Source organism: Rhinatrema bivittatum, chromosome 3, assembly GCF_901001135.1.
Source record: "Rhinatrema bivittatum chromosome 3, aRhiBiv1.1, whole genome shotgun sequence".
In the NCBI taxonomy this organism is placed as follows: domain Eukaryota; kingdom Metazoa; phylum Chordata; class Amphibia; order Gymnophiona; family Rhinatrematidae; genus Rhinatrema; species Rhinatrema bivittatum.
In genome coordinates this window covers 473664539-473683016 of record NC_042617.1, presented here as the reverse complement: position 1 = coordinate 473683016, position 18478 = coordinate 473664539, and the positions used below count along the sequence as shown (strand labels likewise).

The following is an 18478-nucleotide window of genomic DNA, read 5'->3' as shown; positions in this document are numbered from 1 at the left end:
TTATGATAATCCACCCTTACCATGATTTCCTGGTAATAAATGACATCTGATCCAGAAAAGTTGTTTTTATATTTGTGTCCTAAATATACTCTATTGTATAATAATAATTGCAAGAGGATCCTAATAGACTTCATAATCAACACTATTCCAAAACATGCAAACAGCTAGCTCTAGGGTGGACATTACAGCTACATCAGTCCAGTTATACTGCTTGGCAGCTTTGTAAGGACAGAAGGGGAACAAAAGGAAAGGGTTTCCAACCGTCTCCTCTAGGCACACCTTTCCAGCTGGGCTTTCAAGATTATCATAATGAATATTCAAAAGATAGATTTGCATACATTAGTCTCCAATGGGGGACGGGACCGATGCCTCCGGAATATTGCTCAAAACAACTCCACTATTTCACAACAAGTACGCAGCCTTGGTATCATCATTGACAGCAATCTCACATTTAAAAAATTCATCGCGGATACGGTAAAAAATGGTTTCTTTAAGCTATTTACGCTTAAACGGATTAAATCTCTATTATACCAATATGATTTCCGCACAGTTTTACAAGCAACTATTTTATCAAAGATTGATTACTGCAATGCTCTGTTACTGGGTCTACCCAAAGCCACCATTCAACCTTTGCAAATGCTGCAAAATGCAGCTGCCCGCATTATCACCGACACAAGCCGCCATGATCACATCACTCCAGCTCTTCAGTCTTTGCACTGGCTACCTGTGGCTTACAGGATAATTTATAAATCTATGTCGCTGATACACAAAGCCATTCAAAACAGAGAAATGCTCTGGTTTACAGATGAACTACAATTCAAAATGTCTTCCCGCCCAACGAGATTCCAGAATTTAGCCAAACTAAATATCCCAGCACCCAATCTGACTAAACTCTCTAGCACAAAAGATCGATCTTTCATCATTGCTGGATCAACAATATGGAACACCATGCCCTCTGAATTACGCCAGGAACTCTGTCACAAAAAATTTAAACAAAACCTTAAAACCTGGCTATTTAAAAAAGCCTACTATCAATGATCTGAATCCTCAACTACTCTTCCTAACTGCCACAATCTCTCATATATTGCTGATATTCTATTACTATAAAGTTATATACTGTATTGTTTTTCGTTTAGTTTCCTTGTTATATTGTAAAGCGCAATGCTGAATTACTGTTTGAATGTAAACCGAGGTGATGTTATTTACGTACCCCGGTATAGAAAAATCTATAAATAAATAAATAATAGCCACCGGGCCGGGGGATGGAGAGCCGGCGTGCGCTATAACTTCTTCAACAAAGGTCGGGGGGGGGGGTTTAGTTAGGGCTGGGGGGCGGGTTAGAGAGGGGAAGGTGTGGGGGGCGGAAGGAAAGTTCCCTCCAAGGCCGCTCTGATTTTGGAGCGGCCTCGGAAGGAACAGAGGAAGGCTGCTCGGCACGCGCAAGTTGCACAATCTGGCACCCCCTTGCGCGCGCCGGCCATGGATTTTATAACATGCGCACCGCTGCACGCACATGTTATAAAATCGGGCGTAGATTTGCCCGCACACCGCCTGCATATTCATTAGGGATATTTGCTGCCCTTGAGGACTGGAAGTGAATACTACTGTACTAGACAGTCCCTTCTGACTTACCTGCAGGAGCTATTCAAAAAACGCTCAGTCAAAATCATGATAAAACTATTGGGGTAGATTTTCAAAGAATTGCGTGCGTAAGATATGCACGCAACCCCCGAAAACCTACCCCTGCCTCCCCCTGCGCACGCCGAGCCTATCTTGCATAGGCTCGGCGGCACACGCAAGCCCAGAAGTGATTACCAACTGAACTGAAAGCTGAATTTTAGAACTATTGATAATGAATCCCACTGATTATAATCAAAATTATAGTCAGAGAAAATGTTACGCCGGGTTGCGCAAACAAATCTACACCCGCGCGCATGTTATAAAATCTGGCCCATTATGTTGTATGAAATTATATATCTAAACATCTAAAAAACGCATGAGTTATGTTTTTTCTGACTTTTGCTTTTAGAGATGTTTCAAAGATGTTCATTATAACTATGGCCCTTTTAATTACTATTTTGTATGAATATCTTTAAAAGGCTGAGTTAGGTTGGATATAAGAAATAGCAACTTAGAGCTCAATTCACCCAAATTTGTGCCTTAGAATGTGATAATTTTTTTCATCAATGCTGACAAGAATTTTCTACCAGAAATTTTTATTAGTTAAAACAAAATTTAGAGATCTTGGGTATCTCGAGAAAAGCAAATTACCCCCCACCCCCTTTATATGAGGTTTTAGGACTACCTCTACTAAGAATATGAATGGCCCTCATTATCCAGTTTTGAATATGCAGAGTTAATCTTCTGATGTCACCAACATCTGGAATTGGGTGGAGGAAACACATGCTGCATGATCCCACGATGATATCAGTTCAAGCTTAGGTCAAAATCCCAAAATGCTTTCTCATACTGTAGTTTCTGTACTACTTCATCTAATTATGCTTAGACAGCCCCTACTCTATAGAATTCAACAGATAAAATAAATAATTAAGATAGTAACAGTGGAATAAATAATCAAAATTATAATCAGAGAAGATGTTACACAGTTGTGCTAAATTTTCTCTGTGGATTTTATATAATCATGCACCTCAAAAATTATTTGTTTATTTAATGTCTAAAAATTATTTTAAAATGTCTGTCCATGTTCAAAAGATTATTCATTAAACCCAGGTGGTTAATATCCAAAATATGTTTAGAAGGTCACAAAGAAATTTATTTTAACATCTGTGCAAATTTGACATCCACAGAGTCCCTCCAAACAATACTGTCCAAGGGGTATCTGATGTGTCTAGTGAGAGTAAAAATGCTGCCCCATAAAATATAATCCCGACACCAGTGTTTCAGCAACAATCTATTACCTGCCTTGGGGAAAGGCTTCATCAAACTCACAGAACTTTTCCTTCATACAGCACTTCATACCAGGCCGAAACTATCTTCTGATCATGATTCACTCTGAGAAAAGCAAGCCAAAATAACACCACTTTTTAAATTTAACGGTAGGAACCAAGTTAATCATATAGGGGTAGATTTTCAAATAGCGCGAATTGGCTTACTTTTGCTGGCGCATCAGGCGCCAGCAAAAGTAAGCTGGATTTTAGTAGATACGCGCGGAGCCGTGCGTATCTGCTAAAAAACCTGGATCGGCACGCGCAAGGCTATTGATTTTGTATAGCCGGCGCGCGGCAAGCCGCGCAGCCTACCCCCGTTCCCTCCGAGGCCGCTCCGAAATCGGAGCGGCCTCGGAGGGAATCCTCTAACGCCCTCCCCTCACCTTCCCCTCCCTTCCTCTACCTAACCCACCCGCCCGGCCCTGTCTAAACCCCCCCCCTTACCTTTGTTGGGGGATTTACGCCTCCCAGAGGGAGACGTAAATCCCCGCACACCAGCGGGCCTCTTGCGTGCCGGGCCGCGACCTGGGGGCGGGTACGGAGGGCGTGGCCACGCCCCGGACCGCCCCGGGCCGTAGCCACGCCCCCGGGCCCGCCCCCGGAACGCTCCCGACACGCCCCGAAAACGCCACGCGGTTCGGGCCCGCCCCCCAACACGCCCCCCCCGACACGCCCCCTCCGAAAACCCCGGGACTTACGCGAGTCCCAGGGCTCTGCGCGCGCCGGTAGGCCTATGTAAAATAGGCTTACCGGCGCGCAGGGCCCTGCTCGCCTAAATCCGCCCGGATTTGGGCGGATTTAGGCGAGCAGGGCTCTTAAAATCCGCCCCATAATGATTGGCTCTTTAAAACATCCAACCAGAATACATTATTCAAAAACATGGAAAATTAAAGGTGTATTTTAAAAGAGATATTCGTGCAAAAAGGGCCACAAATGCATGTATGTAGACTATGCACGAATACCAAGTATTTTATAAAGGACTCTCAAATGTGTCCATATGTGCGAGCGCACGTAAAAATAAATAAAAAGGCAGTCCAGGGACATTCCTAGGCGGGGCAAACATTTGTGCATATATGTTGCTCTTTTAGAAACTGCCAAAGTGGTTTGCATAAATCTGTTACTTGCAAATATTTACATCTGCTAATTATTTATGTTTTATATACCATCATTCCATGTGAGAATCACTAGTTCATAAATGTGTACAGGTTTAACACTCATAAATAAATGAAAAATAGAGGTAGGCAGACATGCACGTAGTAAACTAGGTAAACATTTATAGACAAAGGGTGCATTTCAAGGATTGATACATTAAGGAAAGCATAACTGGGTTGTAGGGGGGTTAAGGGAAGGGGGGGCATAGTTCAGAACCTATTAGTATATCTGACTCATGGCGAACTGTAGGTTTCACTCAGAAAGTAGGCATTTTTGAATAGTCAAGTTTTCAACTTGCTCTTAAATTTTTTTTGGAGTCTCTTATTGGTGTAAGTGAGAATAAAAGTGCTTATTGCCAAATACATGCTGGATGAGGGGTGTGAGTAAACTGGGGGGAGTTCCGACTGAAGAACCAGCAAGGTATCAATAACCTAGAGATGGACTGGGCAAACTGGTGCCGAATTGATAAAACTGATAATTTCCCTTCACGTGTACATGTTTTAAAATTTGCTAACCTGCGTGTGTAATAGCCGACAATTGCTAAGGAAAATATGCGTGTGAAATCTACACACGTGAATGTTTAAAATTAGGAACACAAATACACGTGAATAGGAGATGCGTTCCACTTATCCGGATAAGTGTTGTCTTTTCCAGATAAGTGGTGGCATTTAGCCGGGTAAGCCTTAAAAAGCACAACTTATCTGGCTAAATAAGAGAGCTGGATAAGTCTTCAAAAGCTAATTATCTGTCTGTCTTACTTATCCGGTTAAATAGCATTTTTCTTTTACTTATCTGCTATCTTACTTAGCCGAATAAGCCTTAAAAAGTGCAACTTATCCGGCTAAGGGAGTTATTTTCCAAGTCGCGTTATGGCATTTTCGCATGCATTAAGGTGTTTTCTCATGCAAAAAATGCCTTAACGCATGCGAAAAATCACCATAACGCATGGTGTGATGCCCCTTTTTAAAAGGGGAGGAGTTGGGGGTGGGATTTTTTGAATAGTGGGCTGGCTTCACACTTTGCAAAACCATATCGCATAGTTTTAACACCAAAAATAACTATACGTTTTCATTGGTGATAAGGCCCTAACGCGATTTGATAAATGACCCTGTTACTTAGCTGGTCAATTCTTAACTAGTGCTACTTAGCCAGAGAAGTAGCATATTTTGAGATTTGTCTAAGTTGTGGTTTATCCGGCTATGTTGAAAATATATGTTGTATGTCTTTTAGATACGCAAGCATGTTGTAGAGTAGATTTACTTGTATTGTACATCGTGGACGCATATTTAAGCACCCAATATAACAACATTCCTATGAGCATGCAAGCCCCTATACTCACACATAAGGGCGCACATGCACATGTTTTAAAGTTATCCTCCCTGTCTTCTAATCGCACTAAATCATTGGGTTATCCCTTGACAGACAGGTATATTATAGAATGGAAAACAAATGTTCAGAACCAATCAAAATGGAAAACAAAAACTTTGCCAATTATGCATAGACATTTACAACAACAAAAAAAACTTCGAAATTTAAAAAAATTGTCAGATTGTTGCTGAAACACCGGCATCGGGATTGTATTTTCCAGAGCAATATCATGCGCACTGCAAACACCGGATACAACTTGGACAGTATTGTTTGGTGTGACTCATAACAACATAAGAAGTTGCCATACTGGGTCAGACCGAGGGTCCATCAAGCTCAGCATCCTGTTTCCAACAGTGATCAATCCAGGATACAAGTTCCTGGCAAATACTCAAACAGTAAATAATCCCATGCTACTAATGCCAGTAATAAGCAGTGGCTTTTCCCAAAATCAGTTGGATTAATAGCAGTTTATGGACTTCTCCTCCAGGAACTTGTTCAAGCCTTTTTTAAACTCAAGTACTCTAACTGCCTTAAGCTTATCCTCTGGCAGTGATTCCAGAGCTTAATTGTGTGTTCAGTGAAAAAGCATTTTCTCTGATTTGTTTTAAATATGCTACTTGCTAACTTCATATAGAGCCCCCTGGTCCTTGTACTATCTGAAAGAGTAAATAACTAATTCACATTTACCCATTCTAGTCCCGTCATGATTTTATAAACCTCTAGCATATCCCCCCTCTCTTTGGATGCTGCTCATGTGCAGATATTAAGATTCTTCTTTGTAAATTTCTAAACGTAATTTTGGACATTAAGCAACAGGGTTTGAATAAACAATCTTTTGGACAATAATTTAGACATGGACATATAGAAGGAATTTTTCAAAACAATTAACACATGTAAAACTGAGTTTTACATGCATAAAGTCCATTTACACACACAAATGAGCTTTTGAAAATTGATACTTTTGGGGCAGATTTTCAAAGCCTACGCGCGCCAGACCTATTTTCAAAAGACCCGGCGGCGCACGTGAAGCCCCAGGACGCACGTATGTCCCAGGGCTCGAAAAAAGGGGCGAGGCATTGGGTGGGGCGGTCCAGGGGTAGGGCCGGAGCCTCCAGGCACAGCGGCCATTTGTTGCTGTGCCTGGGATCGCGGGCCGGCCATTGGCCGGCGCGCGCAACCTACGCCTGCCCAGAGGCAGGCACAACTAATAAAATAAAGGTGGGGGGGTATTTAGGTAGGGCTGGGGGGGCGGGTTAGATAGGGGAAGGTGGGGGAGGGCCGGAGGGAATGGGGAAAGCCATCCGGGCTTCCCTAGGGCTTGGCGCAAGCAAGATGCACTAGTGTGCACCCCCTTGTGTGTGCCGACCCTGGATTTTATAACATGCGTGTGCATATTATAAAATTGGGCGTAGATTTGTGCGCGCCGGGTTGCGCACACAAATCTACGCCCATGCGTAGCTACTAAAATCTGGCCCTTTATGCACATAACTCCTTTGAAAATTCACGCCATAGATTTTTTTTTTTTACAATTTGTGGACATTAAATAAAATAATTGTTTTTAGTAGATGATTGTATTCCTGTGCATAAGTGCTGCTATAAATTTAGCAGCGAACGTTTAGCACAATTGTATAACACATCCACTGGTTACAAGTTTGATTATCTTTTCTGCTTCCATTATTTTTATGTCTTAACTTGCCTAGATTTTTGAGTTTTGGATTTTGGATTTTTGAAACTTAAAAATTAACAGAAATACAGAAATGCTTTCTTCCTGGTGGTCATAAGTAGAATAATATTAAAGACTTTTATAAAATAAACTAGCGGAAACCTGCAAAACATTTGCAGTCAAATTAGTATCTTTAGATTTCTAGGTTGGTTTTTTTTCGCTAAAGATTTTTTCAGTAAAGATTTAAATAGAATCAAAACACCTCACTCTGGAAAAAGCTTCATGAAGCTGTCCATGAGTAAAAACAAGCTTAAGAATGTAAATAGTTTTTGTCAAAGATTTGGCTTTCTGACCTGTTTATAGTCATAGAATACAAAAGACTAATCACCCCCATCAATGGTACCTTTCCCCCTCTTACCACATCAGTGGTACCACTACCCCTGTCCCCATCAATGTTATCTTCCCCCTTGCCTTCTCAATGATATTTCTCATTTGCTGTGTAGTTGAACCTTCCCCTCTCCTCTTGCCTTATCAGTACTGCTTTCCCCTTCAGCCTCTCCTCTCTCTACTTCTTCCTTGTTCCTCTTTGATCTTCTCCCCTCAGTGCCTTTGACTTTGCTGCTTCTTTTACCTGTCTCTCTCTCTCTCTGTGTTCATATCTGTTCTTTTTTGCCTCCCTCTTTCCCTTTGCCTTTGTCCTTCTCTGTTCCCTGTGACCTCTGCCTTTCTTCTGTTTCCCAATCTTCATCCCTGTGCCTCTTTTCTTTTCCTGTCTCTTTTTTTTTAACTATTTATTTAAAACTGGAACCCAAAAGATAGAAAGCAGTAAACAGATATCACTTGGCACACAAAGAGTACAGCAAAAAGGTATTGAAATAACAGGTATCTCCTTCCTTTCCTGGTTAACCTACTCCACTATGTCCCACATCTACATATATAGCCCAATACGGTTCCCACACTCTGTCATAAATAGAAGATTTATGTCACAATGATTAAGTAAGCTTTTCAGTTATCGCTATATCTTTAAGCTGTTTATGACAGTAGGTGAATAGTCTTCCAAAAAGTTGCTATTGTGAAACGAGCAGCCAGTATCATCTGGGCAGACAGTTGCCTTTGGAACCTATTGAGATTGAGCTCCCCTGCATCCCCCAACAGACACCTACGTGGTGTAAGCTGGAACGGCATGGCCAAACATTTAGAGATTTCCCCTTGTACTTCCTTCCAAAACAATAGATACATAAGAACAAGACCGCCACATATGTAAGTATGTGCTGTCTTGCCACACCCTTTCCAACAAGACCTTGAAGCAAAAGATGAGAAACAAGCAAAAATCTCAGGACATCTATATGTTCTGTGAAGGAACTTAAACATCAGTTCTACCCTTCTATTACATAATGCAATCTTGAATGCTCTTTTCCAAATATATTTCCAATCTGTCAAATTTAGGTCTAATCCCAGATTTATGTTCCACTTAGTTATCAAAGAGACTGAAGTGCCCTTAGTACCCTGTATGGCCCTATAAAGAATCTTAACTACCTTTTGTTTCAGGCCTTCATCCATGAGGGCTTTTTCCAATTTAGTTGATAATCTTCTAGCCCAGCCAGCGTCCTCCAGCTGCTGAAGAACAGTCAGTATCCTATCATACATTACTCTGAAGGTAGAACTAATATCATAATCCTACTGAAAGTCTTCAGAAAGACCCAGCCATCCTTGTCCCATAATTGCCCCAAATGCCTCAGGCCCAAATTCTACCAATCTCCCATATCTGGGCTAAAATTATGAACTGAAAGACCAGGATTGTTTCAAAGTAAAGATGCAGGCTAATGCACACCCCCTGGCAGCTGCAGACTCTTACATACCTTCCACCACACCCTCAGGGTGTGTTCTATTAGAGGGTTAGCAAGCAACACCGTGCAGACTCTAGAAGAGGTACAAGGAAGGAAGATCAGATTACCCAAATCGATATTATCCACTGCTCCAGCCTCCATGAACCTCCAAGCAATAGAAAAGTCACAACTCAGCCAGTCTGGAAGTCAGCTGAGTCTTGCCACCCAGTAGTACTCCTGAAGGTCTGGTAAGCCCATGCCTCCCTTATCTTTAGGATGACAAAAGACAGTCAATTTAATCCAAGAGGGCTTCCCTTTCCAAATAAATCTAATAAGGCAGCCATTCAGTATGGAGAAAAAACTATTGGGAAGTGAGCACGGGACCTGTTTGAAGCGATAAAGCAACTGTGGGAGAACATTCATTTTCAAAACCCCTATTGTACCAGCCCAAGAAAGAAGCAATTCCTGCCAACTGTTAAGGTCAGCCTGTATCTTACTGACCACCGGTGCATAATTGAATTTGTACATATCCTTCCAACAACATAGAATGCAAATACCCAAGTATCGAAACCCATGCTGAACTCGCTGAAAAGTCATGGAGGCCAACAAGCCTACTCCCACTGCTTTGGGATGAAAGACAAAAATTTCAGATACTTTCCCATAATCATATAACACCTCTAGCAATCTGGGGATAGTTCTCTTTAAATCTGTTAAATATAACAAAATGTCATCCACATTTAGCAATATTTTGTGTGTTCTACCCGCAAACTAGATGCCAGCAAATCAGGATCCCTCCTGATTTGATGCGCCAGAGCCTCTATAGCTAAATCAAAAAGAAGAGGGAACAGATGGCATTCCTGCTGAATTCCACGCTGGACAGAAAACCGATCAAAAAGGTCTCCGTTAATTGAAACCCATGCTACCGGGTGATCATATAGAGCCTTCACCCAATTCGTATAGGCCATATCTATTCCAAACTTATCTAACATGGCAAATAATAAAGGCCAATGCAATCGATCGAAGACCTTTTCATCATCAAGGGCAGCTATAGCCCCATTCTTAGCACATTTCCTCGATATAGTCGTAATATTAAATACCCTCCGAGTGCTGGCCCTTCACAAAACCCATCTGATTAGAATGCACTAAGTCCAGCAGCACAGACTCCAGCCACGACTGCAAAACCTTAACTAAAATATTAACAACAACATTTAGCAAATAAATAGGATGGTATGATCCTGGATCCGTAAAGTCTCTCCCTTTCTTGTGAATCACCACTATAGTAGCATCCGTCAGCCTGAGTGGACAAACAGGGTTCACCTGCAAGTATTGAAAAACCTTACGCAATGTGGGACCCATCTGAGGAAAAAAATCTTTATAAAAATCCAAGTGGTAGCCACCTGGACCCACACACTTCCCTTTGGGAAGCAAATTATATCTCTTCCAGTGTTATTAGCACAGCTAATTTGCAATTCTGCATCTCTGTGACCTGAGGAGGATAGAGCAAACTTAAATATTGGTTCATATCTGCCGAAGACAAACCATCCTCCTTGATATAGATGGGCATAGAACTTAGCAAAGGAGTGATTAATACCCACCATCTAATAAGTGAAAACTCCTGAGGCTGTACGAATCCCAGCTATTACCCTACTTGCCCTCCTTTTTCACAACAAACTTACCATATAAGAACTGGGTTTATTCCCATGTTCATAGATTATTTGCTTCAAATACCGAAAGGACATTTCCACCTTACCTATCTGGATTCCATCAAGTTCAGCCCTACACATTTGCAACTCTTTGCGTACATGCCTAGAACAATTTACTTTATGTTGGCATTCCAGACTTGCTATCCTTCTAGAGAAGGAAGCTTCACATTATAACCTCTGCCTCTTGAGATGACTACCAAACCCTGTAATCACCCCTGACAACACCACTTTGAGTGTTTCCCATATCAGCATTGGGTTATAGTCCTGAAATGAATGAACTTCAAACAATTCCATGATAGTTAACTATCAACTCCTTTAAATCTTCCCTATCCAATAGTTACAAATTAAGTTTCCATGTACTGCCCCGGCACCCAGCTGTGTCCACCTTCAGCGGGAGACAAATGGGACTATTATCCTACAAGGTAGCTGACAGGATGTTGTCTCCCCCAAAATAAAGCCTAGTTTAGTAGAACACAGAAAAAAATCTATATGACTATAAATCTGGTGAGAAGTAGGTATAATTTCATCCGGACAGGTACTGCTGTCTCCAAATATATCTCTAAGGTGTTCATTAAAAATTGAAGCCCCTCCCTTTAGTCCAGGTGACTGAGCTCAGCATTTAATCTATCTACATGAGGGACAAAGCAGATATTCCAACCCCCCCTCCCCCCGCCACGATGTCAATATTTGAAAAAGCAGCAAGCTGGGCTGTCGGGTCATGATAAAAGAAATTCTGACCTTTATTTGGTCCATATATATTAGCCAGGACAATTTTTCTCCCTTATCTGATATCAATTGTAATCAAATTAAATACCCTATTCTGCAGGAGGTGAGGGACCTAGGGTGTCATACTTGACAGTGAACTAAATCTAAAAAAATGCGTAAGTACAACCATAAAAGATTGCTACTATAAATTACATGTACTAAAAAATTAAGACCTCTCCTTCATCTGACTGGTTTTAGAACTCTTCTTCAAGCATTAATCTTTTCAAAAGTTGATTATTGTAACTCTATACTATTAGGACTTCCAGCGTCTACAATTAGACCTCTTCAACTCTTACTGAATGCTACTGCCAGATTGCTTACCAATACTCAAAGAAATGACCACATTACCCCAATATTGAAAGATCTTCACTGGCTCCCAATATCGCACAGAATACTCTTTAAGAGTTTAACACTGATCCACAAAACATTATGGGGCAGATTTTAAAACTTATGAGCGGGCATAGATTTGTTCGTGCAACCCTGTATGAACAAATCTATGCCCGATTTTATAACATGCGCGCACATGTTATAAAATCCAGGCTCGGCGCACACAAGGGGGTGCACACGTGCACTTTGCAAGCGCCGAGCCCGATGGCTGTCCCCGTTCTCTCCAAGGACGCTCTGATTTCGGAGCAGCCTTGGAGGAAACCTTTTTTCCGGCCCCCCCTCACCTTCCCCTCCCTTCCCCTATCTAACCCACCCCCCAACCCTACCTAAATCCCCCCCCCTACTTTATTTTATTTTTTACGCCTGCCAGCAGGCGAACCCCCAACACGGCCAGAACGGAGGAGGGCTCGGGACACACCGCTTTCACGCCCCCAGACCTGCCTCCGGACCGACCCCGGACATGCCCCCGGACCCCCATCATACCCCCTGGACCCGCCCCCCGACCACCCACTTTTGAAAGCCCCGGGACTTACGCGCGTCCCGGGGCTTGCGCGTGCCGTCGAGTCTATTTTGCCCACAGGGGCATATTTTCTCAGGTTACGCGCGTAGCCTTTGAAAATCTGCCCCATATAATCAAAATATAGAATGACTCAATGCCTATTTTCATTTCCAGAACCCACAAAAAAATCACCTGTTCTACCAGCAATGGGACCTTACCAATACTTTCACCTAAATTAGCACACCTCACTTCCGTTCGAGATCGAGCACTATCTCGAGCAGGTCTTCACATATGGAATGCCATACCACAAGAATTCAGACTCCAGCCTAACTCACGTACTTTAAAAAAAAAACTTAAAGACCTGGCTGTTCCAGCAAGCCTACTCATAATGTTCACTAGCATACCACTCAGATTCCTACATTGATATTCAAGCCTTAAAGCAGAGTCTTTTTTTATATATTTAATAGTTTTAATCTATGATTAATTTTTATGTTAGCATTTCATGTTTCTCACAGGACAAGCAGAATGGTAGTCCTCACATATGGGTGACGTCAGTGGACGGAGCCCTGCTACAGAAAACTTTTCTGTCAAAGTTTCTATAAAGCTTTGACTGACGCTGGCACACTGAGTGCACTGAGCATGCTTAGCCTTAATTATCCCTGTGACCACAAGTGTCTCCCCTCAGTCTTCTTTTTTCCGCTCTGCAGTAAGCATAGCGGTTAAGAGCTCTGTGAGAAATTCTCACAATTTTTCCCAACGGAAACACTTAAACTTTTACTTCACAAACACTTTTTCCCTGTGCGGGTCTCCCTTCACGTACTTTTAATCGACGCTCGGTGAGTACTATGCCCTGTTTTTCGGTCGGTTCCTATCACCTCACTACGGTTCCACCGGCCTACCTACCCGCTCCCTATGTTTTCACAGTTAGCCCCACATAGCCTGCGAGTTTCCTCCCATGACCCTCTGCTTGATTATTAGCACTAGTGGGATAGGGACTTCCACGGTTACCGTTGCTGCCAGGGCCTCTGTCGAATTCATACCTCAGTACCTTCGTGCAGTCGATGCCCCCATCACTACCATCGGTACCCCCTACTAGGCCGTCCTGCCTTTTTCGACACCATCGACAACCCTCCCCCGTGGTCCGTCGATGCCATCGATCCCCGCATCGATTCTTTCGGTGCCCTCAATGTTTTCATCCATAGCGCTGATTTTTCCATCGCTGTCAGATGCCCCGGCAGATGCCATCAATGCTCAACTTGGTGTCATCGGTGCCATCGATGCCTGGGTCGATTCCATCGATACCCAGGACAGTTCCATCGATGCCCAGGTCGGTTCCATCAATGCCATCGTTGATGCCATCGATGGCCAGGTCAGTTCCATCAATGCCCATGACGATGCCGCGATGTCGATGCCCAGGTCGGTGCCATCGATTCCCATGTCGATGCCATCGACTCCATCGATGCACGTGGCCATGCCGTCTATGCCCGTAGCCATGCCACCGATGCCGTCGGCGCCCATCTCCATCCGTCGATGCCGTCGATGCCCACGTTCTCTCCATCAGTGTGTCCTCGTCGTTCCTATTGATGCGGCCATCGATTCCGTCGATGCCGGTATCCATTTCCTGATGCCATCGATCTCTATTCAATCCTTCGATGCCACATCATTTCCATCAAGACCTATACCGATGCCATCGGTGCCTCCATCATTTTTATCATTGCTCTGCCCAGACCATTGACATTTTTTCATATATATTTTTGACAATACCCTCAAGACCGCTCCATGCCGCCATCGATACTGTCAGTACTGACATAGCACCTACACACAATGCCCTCACCTAAACACAGTGCTCCATGCTTTGGGTTCTTTACTAAAGCCCCATATTAGCCTACGACACTACATAGTGCCAGGACCAGTGCAGGCATGCTGACAGTCCGTCATCATTCACCATCCAAGACAGCGAGGGCATCCACCTTGGCGCTGGGGAAGGACCGGGCCGAGCACCGTGGCACTCATTGTCACCGGCATGGTGACCGTCCACCACCAATGCCATCCAACACCAGTGCTATCCTACTTGGTGCTGGAGAATGCCCAGGCCGAGCAACATCACTACTGCACCTCCACTGTTCCACACAGTGCTGGCAGTCCTTGGTGCTCCAGAATAACTGTGCAGTGGGACAAGTACTAGAGATGTGCTTCGTGTTTTGCTACCGGGTCGTTTTTTGACTCGGATACTTCATGGTAAAGTTCGGTTTTTATCGTTTAGTTTTTTTGAAAAAAAAAAAAACTAAACGGGGAAAACCGAAACCGGGCCAAAAAACGACGCGGGAAAACAAAGCTAAAAAAAACCCCACCCCACGCATTTAAATTAATTTTAATGCATTACATACACCCCCCCCCCAATCCCGATCCCTCCCCAAGACTTACTAACGTCCCTGGTGGTCCAGCGGGGTCCCGGGTGCCATTTGTCCCTCCGTGGCGTGCCCAGTGTGCTAGTGCTAGCCACACTCAAAATGGTGCCGAATAGCCTCTGAACTACTATGTCACAGGGGCTACCGGCACCATTGGTCAGCCCCTGTCACATGGTAGGAGAACCGACCAATGGCGCCGAAAGCCCCAGTGACATAGTATGGGCAAAGGCTATCGGCGCCATTTTGATTATTGGCAGCCCACGACGACATCGCTCCAGGACCCCCGCTGGACCCCCAGGGATTATTGGCAAGCCTTGGGGGGGTCAGGAGGCCCCCCCAAGCTGGCCAAAAAGCTTGCCAATAATCCCTGGGGGTCCAGCGGGGGTCCGGGAGCGATGTCGTCATCTGCTGCCAATAATCAAAATGGCGCCGATAGCCTTTGCCCATACTATGTCACTGGGGCTTTCGGCGCCATTGGTCGGTTCTCCTACCATGTGACAGGGGCTGACCAATGGCGCCGGTAGCCCCTGTGACATAGTAGTTCAGAGGCTATTCGGCACCATTTTGAGCGTGGCTAGCACTAGCACACTGGGCACGCCACGGAGGGACAAATGGCACCCGGGACCCCGCTGGACCACCAGGGACGTTGGTAAGTCTTGGGGAGGGATCGGGATGGGGGGGGTGTTATTATAGTTAATGTTAATGTTTGGGGTGGTTTTTAATTAAAAAAAAAAAAAGTGCCTCTCTCCCCATACAAACCCGAAAAATGGATTTTCCCCGAAGTTCGGTGAAAATCCTTTTCGGGTTTCGGGGCCCCCGAACCAGGACGAATTAGGCAATTTCTTTAATTCGTGATAATGATTGCACATCTCTAACAAGTACTGCTCTCAGTCTCCCCGATTCGGGTGGCTTTGACTCCAAGGTATGGTGCACCTGATCAATTTTAGAAGACAAGTGAGAGGTCTTAAGGTTTAACATTTGAGATAGCCATGTTGCAAAAAAAACTCACCTTGTCAGAACCCTTTGTTCCTTCAGGGAGACCACAGACGACTTCTGTTCTCCGCCTCATCTTGCTTCTCAGCAAGCTGTTTTGGAAGCTTCTCAAGTTTGTCCAGACGACAGCTCATGTTCATAGTTGCCATTTACACTTCTTTGACTCACTCTTGAAAGACATCCAGGCGGGCCGAGTTCTCTGTCACAGTAGCTACAAGGCTAGTAATTTGGCCCATCACTGAGTTGAGCTTCTCCCCCAAGGCTAGCCTTGATACTGTCACAGTTTCCCCATGATAACTTTTCTGTTTGCTGGATTACTGAATATGGACTTTAGTGTTTATAAGCAATTCCACGGCAATAGCTCTATGTGTAGAATTTGCTCTTGCAATGGAATTAAGGCAAACTACTTTCCTCAAGTTCTTGCCATTGCCTTATGCTGTCTTGCAACTGCAAGGCCACTGTTCCTTCTCTTATAATAGCCCTGTGGGTTCTGCTAAATTTCTGTCTGTCTGCAGCCTCAGATATGCCCCTGTTTTTCTGTTTTCATGGCTCGAGGGCCACTGTTGCCCTTCTGTCTCTTCTGCAACTTCAGGGCCACTACTACTTCACTGGCTCCCTCTTGGCCCTGGAGCCACCACTGTCTTTCTGGCTGTCCCACTGTCCTGGAGCCACTGCTTCCTTTAATAGCTCTACCATGGCCCTAGTCCCACCTCTACCTGCCTGGTTCTTCCAGAGCTCTTCCTGCCTCTCACCTTCTGTAACTCAAAGTAAACACAGCCACCTGGAGCAACATGGAGGATGCAGCTGAGGTGATAGCAGTGGTGGGCTGAAGGGGTAGAGGAGGAGGCAAGGTAAGAGGGAAATAGGCATAGAGGGATGGGGACTAATTAAGAGAGGATAAGATTGGAGGAAAGAGGCAGAACAGAATGAAGAGAGAGAACCTAGATTGGAGAAAAGACTGGTGCAAAAGGAGAGATGAGAAGAATGGAAAGATTAAAGAAGAGAGGCGGAAAAAGGAAATGAGATGGAAGGGTTGTAGTTGAGAAACAGGAGATGAAGAGGGAGAAAGGAAAGAAAAATCTGTAAGGAAAGGGAGAAGAGGATAGATATAAGGAGCTGAGTCAGATCAGAAAATAAGAGCTACCATTGAGAGGAGAAGAGAAATATTATAGTGAGAAGATGGAAGGTAATGAATGAAAAGTAATTGAAAGCAGAGAAAAAAAACAAAACAAATTAAGAATAAAATAAGTTCAGATATATAACAAAGGTTTGAAAACTCATGTATATATTAACAAACAGTGGAACTTGACTTCTAATATTGTATATGCAAAAGTTCTGCAGAGATCTCACAATTTATAGTTAACCAATTAACATAATATCTGACAAATTATTTCCCAGAATAATAATAATAATTTCTTTAATATTCTTTAGCTGATTTTCTACTACGGTGCTGTAGACAACTGGTGTCCTGTTCAGTATTATGAAGAGATGAAGAACACCTTTCCAGATGGGGACATCAGGCTGTGTGAGAAAGGAATCCGGCACGCCTTTGTCCTGGATTCCAGCAAGCAAATGGCTTCCATGATTACAGACTGGTTACTGGATGATTTGTATAATTAATTAGAATAGAATTAGTTTCTGAATAATGATAGAATTACAGTGGTGTAAGAATGTTTGTTATAAGACATTCCACAGAGTTCACAGAAATTTAAGATTCACTCTGGTTAGGGTCTAGAAATTATATATAAATACATTTTCCAATGTAAAAAAGGATTACAATGATATTGATATGTAGGAGACACAATTTTGTCAGGACTGGACACCATTGGGCATTGAACAAGGGGCTTGACTTACTGAGAGGTCAGTACTGTACTTTGTGTTGCATCGGAGGTGGACCCTTGGGCTGAGGTGGGGTTGACACAACCTGTAGGTAGGGACCTACGGGACTCCACCGTCGCAGGTTGAGTGGGCTGAGGTTAGAGGCCGCTGGAGCTTCACCTATACCAGCCCTCATTCCCCTCGGGTTGAGCCTTTGGGTGCCGGGGCCAGCAGGACTTAGGTGGGTCTCGAGGTTAGTTAGTAAAGAGAAGTGGTTCAGCCCAGAGACAGGGTGGTGTCCTACCCTGGACTGGGTTCAGTACAGAAACTCAGGCACCAAAGGAACGGTAGGTAACTGGAGGAGCTCAAGCAAAGAAAGGCTGGAGCCTTATGTCCACGTCCAGGGGATAGGTGTAGCGTAGTCAATCAAGGCAATGGTCAGGGCACAGAGAAGGCAGGCATAGTCAATCATAGCAGTGGTCAGGGCACGAAGAAGGCAGGCGTAGTCAAGCGTGGCTGAGGTCCGGGACTGTAGATAGGCTGAAGAATAGTCAGGCGTAGCAGAGGTCCGGGGCTGGAGACAGGCTGAAGAGTAGTCAGGCATAGCAAAGGTCCGGGGCTGAAGAGTAGTCGGGCGTAGCAGAGGTCCGGGGCTGGAGATAGGCTGAAGCGTAGTCAAACAAAGCAGAGTTGAAATCCAAATAGTCAGTCCAACACATAGACGAGGCAAGAACGAGGAAGACAGGAACATGGAACCAGAGGAATCAGGAACACGAAGTAGAGAGGATTCTCTATCAGCAATGAGTACTCGGAGTACTCGGAGACCTGTTGCAAAGGCAACACTATGGAGCGAGGCCTGAGCTTATATACGCTGAAGAGTCTGACGTCAGCATCCGGGGCTGTGGCCAGGTTCCCGCCGCGGGCTCTTTAAAAGAACTAGCGATGCAC

The 18478-nt window shown here is 44.1% G+C and overlaps 1 protein-coding gene across 3 annotated transcripts in view; it reads left to right on the top strand.

Moving 5' to 3' along the window:
- The window catches only part of LDAH (lipid droplet associated hydrolase), a 440292-nt gene extending 422104 nt beyond the window's left edge, over positions 1–18188 (top strand). For all 3 annotated transcript variants that reach the window (XM_029595992.1, XM_029595993.1, XM_029595994.1), the window contains one exon: positions 17144–18188. In XM_029595992.1, the coding sequence (XP_029451852.1) occupies positions 17144–17332 (189 nt within the window). In that variant the 3' untranslated portion in view covers positions 17333–18188. The remainder of the gene's footprint in view (positions 1–17143) is intronic.
- The last annotated feature ends 290 nt before the right edge of the window (positions 18189–18478 follow it).